Here is a 7,048-nt window from a genome sequence, read left to right as displayed (position 1 = left end):
TTGGGGAGATGATGGGAAACTGAGATCAAACATGAAGATACATATAAATTTGGAAGAAAAATTATCAGATTATCAACAAGTTGATGCATCCATGATATCATGAAGTGGTAAGCAAATATGTTTTGACTACTGCTGTTGGAGAAAGGGTCATATTAGCAACAAGACCAAAATGTGAAACTCTGTTTCCAACAAATTGCCAAAGCCAAAGATCCTGGATGTGACAAAATGTCAGAACAAGCATCAAAGCATTACGAAAGCATCCTAAAGGGAATGATTTTGTTCATACCTATTAAAATTACACCCCCAAACAAAAAGAACAAAACCCATTCCAACTAGAATAAAGTGGAAAAATGAAGAAAACCCAAGATCAGAAGTTGGAAAAGAAAGCCTCCAACATGTTTTTGAGCAGGTTCTTGGGCTGGTATGTGCAGTAAATCCTTGTTTCCCAAGTTAAAAAGTTAGTTAACAGTTCATGAAAAGGGATATTCAAACTTGAAATGTTCTTATTAATGAGAGAAATTTTAACCTGATAGGGGGAAAGGGATGGAAAAAGAAAGAAAAGGAAAAGAAGAGTAAGTTGATTGGAGGGTGAGTCAGCCGGATAAAACAAAGGGGTAAGCCAATCAACTCTCTTTTGCTCGTAAAGAAGGATTGGACTATTAGAGCATGGATTTTACACATGCTGGTCTACACCTTGTGGCCTCTGCTACCCTTATATATGCACACAAACGCACACCAAACCACTCCCAAATTGTCAAGCTTCTTCGTTCATTTGAAAGCAGAGGATATTTGCTTAGTTTCTTTTCAAAAGAAAATACAAAAAAAAAGAAGAAGAGAAGAAAAGAGTGAGAGATGGAGATGGAGATGGAGATGGATATGGAAATGAAACAATCAAAATTCAAGAGTATTTGTGTGTTTTGTGGGAGTAGTTCCGGAAAGAAGAGCAGTTACAGAGAAGCTACTATTGAGCTTGGCAGGGAATTGGTACATGCCTCTGCCCTCTTTAACTTGTGCTTCTCTCTGTTTCTGCTCTGTTTTTATGTAATTTCTTAAACTCGTTTTTCAGCTTGTTCTGGAAGTGCTTTTTCAGGCCCTTCCCTACCTTGTTCACCCTTTTTACTTCAGTTTCTTCCATATCAAGCAACTCCCTAATCTTTTTTTCCTCTTCTTAATGTTCACTTTCTCTGTTTTGGCTCTGTTCTAATCTGTTTACTTGAATTGTTTCTAAACGTATTTTGCAAGTCTTTTGCTTTTCGACTTTTTTGTAGTTTTTCAACAACTTTGTTTGCAAGTGATTGCCTTCTAGTACGATGTTCAGTTTCCTATTCAGATATTCCCTGGAGACTTTCAACTTCATTTCCAGATTAAACTTTTTGTTCCACTGCTAAACTTCTCTAAGAAAATCGAATGAAGTAACTGTTCATTGAGTTTTAATCAAATTTGTTGTTATTAAGCTTCAGATAAAAAAAAAAAAGGGTTTCAGGAATCAAGTACGGTTTGATTAGCAGTTCCAATAATCACAAAAATTTCTGATTTTTCCATCACCTCTAGCCGGTACATTTTGTACTTTCCTCTGTTCAGAACTCCCCTGTTCTGTCTGCCTCCTACATTACACATACAAGTCCAATCTTTTTTCTTTATACTAAAACGTTTGCATCATTTCAGTGTTGTATTGTATTAACATCTTAAAATTAAAATGTACTTTGATGAATACTTTATGAAGCAGATTTTTTTTTTGTTAGTTCATTCCCAAACATATTAAAAATGATAATTCTTTTTTCCCTTTGCTTCTTCACAAATGAAGGTTTCAAGAAATATTGATCTGGTTTATGGAGGAGGTAGTATTGGATTAATGGGCTTGATTTCTCAAGCTGTTTTTGATGGTGGCCGCCATGTCATTGGGTAGGCAATAATCTTCCCATTTTCTGCTCGACAACAAAACTTTTTCTAGTTCTAACATTGTCTTTGTTTGGTTCCTCATGTTAACTAATTTTGTCATGTTTATTTGTCTACGCAGAGTGATTCCCAAGACACTCATGCCTAGAGAGGTATGTCTTCAAGCTTACATAATGTGTTTTTTTGCATCATAATTACCTTAATTAAAAATAAAACAATGAACTAAAAAGAAAGAGAAAGAGAAAGAAAGAAAGAAAGAACATTATCTGCTTCTTTTTCATATTTTCTTTTTTTTTTGTTTTATTTTAAATAAGGTATTATTTATTTCTTTTTCTTTTTTCTAGTGGTAGCTCCCATGGCATGAATTTCTACCTCACTTTTGTTATCTTTTAAATATGGGATTCACACTTGTCTCTTTTGGGACTCATGCAGGTTCCAGTTTAGACTTTTTGATTGGTCCTAAAATTTTGCTTTCCCCCTCCCTTGTTTTTCACATTGTGGTTTCTTCTTTTTTGCCCAATGAATTCCACCTGAGGGCATATGGGTCTTCACCATTTTTGTGACCACTCCAATGGTTTTTATTTGCCCACCACCAAGATTCTCATTCTTAGTATAATATCAGCTTTTTATGGTGTATGTATTTTCTTCTGATTTCTTCCTGTTTTCGCCCTTTCTTTTTTGTTGGTGTTGAGTGTTGACTTGCCAAGAAAATTCCCAAGTAAATAGTATGGTATTTTTGGACTGAGCCCACCACCTCTGCGGCCCTCATCATTGCTTTTCAGTGAAAAGCTTTCCCCCCTCTTTCTCTCTCTGTTTCCTTCTTTTTCTCTCACTAAATGTTGGTGTTAGTGTTATGTGGGCATTGCTTTGTATTGATTTTGGTGGCGATAACATTTGCAGATAACTGGAGAGACCGTGGGGGAAGTTAAGGCAGTAGCAGACATGCACCAAAGAAAGGCAGAGATGGCTAGACAATCTGATGCCTTCATTGCCTTACCTGGTTGGTATAAGACCCCGAAAGTACTCTTATTGTTTAATATCATACAAGAATTACAATAAATTTCATGTTAAATTCTTAAAAAATATATCCCTCAGTACTTATTTAGCTTCATTGACTGTGTAATTTTGTAACAAAGAAAACCAGTGGTGACATTAAAAACAATCATTATCGGCTCATAAACAACTTTCAAACTTTCTATATATAGAAAGCTATGTTGAAGCGTTTCATGGGACATTGCTCTAGTCTAACTGTTGGCTTCGTGAACATAAATTTCAGAACTGGAACAGTTCCAGAATGAGGGGAAAAACTTGTAGGTTTAGCCTCATAATTTAGCAAACAGTTGTTTTACGTTGACTGTTTTAAGGGGTAGCTGTGGCTATGTATGGCATAGGTATAGAATAGAACAGTGATAGCAACTCTCTTTCCAGCTTGAACTACCAGAGTTTGGACTGTCACCAGATCCAAGAAAAATGCCCATGATTTAGAGAGCTACCCTTCAAGGCCCAATCTCTGACTCCACCATCATCAGCTCCTGACACTGAAAATTAGGCTTCCTGGTGACTGGTGAGAAGAAGAGCCTTGAAACATAATACTTTCTGTGGTGAGAATGCATTATCCATCTGCACACCAGTAGCGCCCAGCCTGTGGTTTCTACCTTGCCAAATTATATAAGTAGGCTTCCGCACCATACCCTTTAAACATTCTTTGTTTGATAGGTTCTGCTGTTGATCAATTTGTCAATGGGGACCCTGAGGCTGGGGGCCTTTTCCTGGACCACATCAGTGGGTAAAAGGGCTCACTTTGTCATTCACCCAAACCTGCAAACGTTTTGGGTCTGAGGTTGCCAAATTTTAACTGGGCTAATTGACCCATAACATAGAGTGTGGGCTGGGCAGGGATCAAATCAATGGGCTCAAGATTGGGCTTTTGCATGATGTGAAAAATAAATTTTTTATTTCATTTTTTTAGGTTTAAAATTAATAAATAATCTATTGGGTTATAAACAAACTTAGAATAATTAACTGATAATTAAATTGAACTAAAAACCAATTGACTCTATTGGGGTTATACTTACAAGTCTATTACTATGAAATAATTTTATAACACAAAAAAACGAATTATTTTACATCGATTATTATCATTTTCGTAAAATTTATTTAAAAAAAGTTCTTGAGTAGTATATTTAATTAAAGGAAATTCTATATGATATTCATGAAGGTGGCTATGGAACTCTTGAAGAACTCCTTGAAGTCATAACCTGGGCCCAACTTGGAATCCATGATAAACCAGTAAGATTCCTTGTCTATTCCCCAATTTCCTAAACAAACAATGAATTGGGATTTTGTTGAAATCTTTATATATTTATTGCAGGTGGGATTGTTGAATGTGGACGGCTACTACAATTCCTTGTTGTCATTCATTGACAAAGCAGTGGAGGAAGGTTTCATTTGTCCCAACGCCCGCCATATCATAGTCTCTGCTCCCACTGCTAAAGAGTTGGTCAAAAAGATGGAGGTATACAAGTTTTTCTCTTCAAATCTTTGAAACCCTCACTTTGTTTTTGGTGCATACTCTGCCATAACCAAACCCTTTACCTGCATGAAGTCTGATATCTGATATCTTTGTATCAGGAGTATGAACCTCAGCATGAAAGAGTCGCTTCAAAGCTAAGTTGGGAGATGGAACAGTTAGGGTACCCTGCAAAATGTGAAATCTCTAGGTGAGAGAGACTGAGACATTGCCAAGGCAACAAAATGCAGATTCCAGGGAACTAATTTTAGGAAATCAAGATGTTCCTGAAATGGGAATTTTTCCTTTTTTTCTCTTTTTTACTCATTTTCTGATGTAAACTACTACCCCCTCCAAAAAACAAAAAAACCCCATTAACTCATCATTTGAAGCTTGACATTTTGTTTCCATTTGAAGTTGAAATTTGATTCAGTAATGCTTCAACTTTGTGGCAAAGTTGCTGATGAAATGAAAAAAGAAAATTTGTTTCCATGGTTGGACTTGTGTTGCTCAATTGCTTGTTATATTTGGTTAAATTTTCCATGGTTCAGGGTTTTCCATTCCATTCTCACTGTTTTCTTTGCACAATCCTCAAGTAAAGATAGCACAAAAGATCTAGACCTATTGATCCTATAACTTCTTAACTATGAAATTATTGATTAAATTAAGCAACAACTGACAAATAATTACCCATGTATGTAGGTTTGAATGCTTCCTTGGAAGCCATGTGCCTCTTCATAACAGCTGTAATACCCCTTGATTTATGAAGATTAGCTGATTAGTATGTGACACAAGATGTCTAGGCACTTAAAATTTCTCTTCCCTAAAATTTGGATTCAACAACGACTCTTTATCTCTCTTGTCGTAAAGTAAACACGTACGTTGAGTATGTTTTAATCAAAACACTTCAATTTTTAAAATGAATATAAACCCCGAACCTTTTATGATAAAAAATGAAGATACGATTTATACAATCAACTTCTAAAAATGAAAGATGAAATTTACAATAACAAAATTAACTTGTGAAATTATATTAAATTTTCTTCTAAAAATAAAATAAATGAAAATCACTTGAAAGTCTCAAATCTTCTTCTTGATCATTACGCATTAAAATCATTTTAGGTCATATGCTTTTCCTTGAGCAATTTCACATGCATTATGGTCAATTTTTTTACCAATAATTTAATTGCAATTAGGCACTAAACTAGAATAAATAAAGAAGAAGAAAGTTTCACTCTTTCAGTCAGATTCCATGCTGAAATAAGAAGTAAATAAACAACAGTAACAATGATGAGGGGTGACTGAACTTTATCTATCAAGAATTTAATTATAAGCAATAAAGAACACTAAAAAAATTTTACATATAACAGTAAACTCCTTAACCAATGGATTATTTTATTTATAATATTCCAGGTGGTTTCTTGCTCTTAGAACTTATTTATTTATGATGATATATATATATATCTCTTAGATGTCCACAATTACTAATTACAAATGGTCTTCTAATAGTAAATCAATGCCATTTTTTAATTTTTTTTACAAGGTTACTTAAAATTTATAATTACAATTCAATAATTATATAAAAATATAAATAACATATTATATTTATAAAAAAATCAAATAAAGGAATCAATTAACCACACAAATCAATATAAAATTAAACTAATTAAACCCATATGCGATGAGATTTGACTTGTCAGTGAAAATGTGTTCTTCCAATCCTTATTCTTGTTATAGAGGGTTAAATTGATATTGAATTTTCTCCTTAAATGGTTTGAATTAAACACATAATACCCGAAAACTCACATTAAAGCCGAATTCGTACCAAAATCAAAATCAAAATCAAATCACCATTCATTTCTTTTATAATTTTTTCCTAATTTGAAGATCATCATATAAATCTCATTAATTTCCTAGGATGACTCACATGAAACCCATAACTCTACATGAATCAAAACAAACAAAGAAAACCCAAAGTCAATATTAAAAAAAAGAAAAACTTTGAAATTTTCTCCCTATAAGGAGGCTAGAAACCATGTGAGCTGTCTCGAAGCAATATATTTAGGCACCATCCCACTTATAAATGTTCTAATTAAGACCAAGAATCTTCAAACCTTGTAATAGAATAATGGAAGAGGAGCTGCACATGGAGACTAAAGAAGAGTGAATTTTTTTATATATTTTCCTATTTTTGTTAGGTAATATAAAACAATTTAGCACCCAAAAATTTTGCTTAGATCTTTGCTTATGTGGCTTTCCACTTAGATATGTGTAAATGCAAATTTTTTCTGCCTGTCAAAGTTGGCCATCTGGTGCTTGATCAGTCAAAATTTGTCTTAGTGCAATTGATCTTGCAAAAAGGGGTTGCTCAAGGTTGACTTTACTTGTGGGGCTTTGTAGGGTTTTGACCATGGGAGAGGGAGAAAAATTTGCTCAATCAATGGTTTAATGATTTTTCTCGACAAATTATGATCCATGTTCTTTGCCATTTCCACGTGTGTGAGATCTAAGCTTTTGCATGTGTGCGTTTGTTGCATGGATTAAGAAGGTAATTACCCTAATCATGGCTTGGGAGATAGAAGAAGAGGTGAGTTGACATTCATTCAACGTATGACGAAAATTCAATGATTAGGTAATTAAGAC

General features: G+C 34.1%; 1 protein-coding gene across 2 annotated transcripts; it reads left to right on the top strand.

The window, feature by feature from the left end:
- Positions 736-4,895, top strand: LOC18590895 (cytokinin riboside 5'-monophosphate phosphoribohydrolase LOG1). 2 transcript variants are annotated; one of them, XM_007016717.2, is made up of 7 exons: positions 736-984; positions 1,805-1,902; positions 2,018-2,048; positions 2,797-2,896; positions 4,115-4,185; positions 4,268-4,411; positions 4,528-4,895. In XM_007016717.2, exons 1-7 carry the CDS (start codon positions 853-855, stop codon positions 4,618-4,620), a joined length of 669 nt encoding a protein of 222 aa, XP_007016779.2. In that variant the 5' UTR covers positions 736-852; the 3' UTR covers positions 4,621-4,895. The 2 variants fall into 2 exon arrangements, with proteins under 2 accessions (XP_007016779.2, XP_017983976.1); XM_018128487.1 differs by lacking the exons at positions 736-984; positions 1,805-1,902; positions 2,018-2,048 and adding an exon at positions 2,319-2,529.

The sequence above is a fragment of the Theobroma cacao genome, chromosome 9 (assembly GCF_000208745.1).
Source record: "Theobroma cacao cultivar B97-61/B2 chromosome 9, Criollo_cocoa_genome_V2, whole genome shotgun sequence".
NCBI classification, from domain to species: Eukaryota; Viridiplantae; Streptophyta; class Magnoliopsida; order Malvales; family Malvaceae; genus Theobroma; species Theobroma cacao.
The sequence above is the reverse complement of the archived record's forward strand: the minus strand, read 5'-3'. Positions and strand labels throughout refer to the sequence as shown.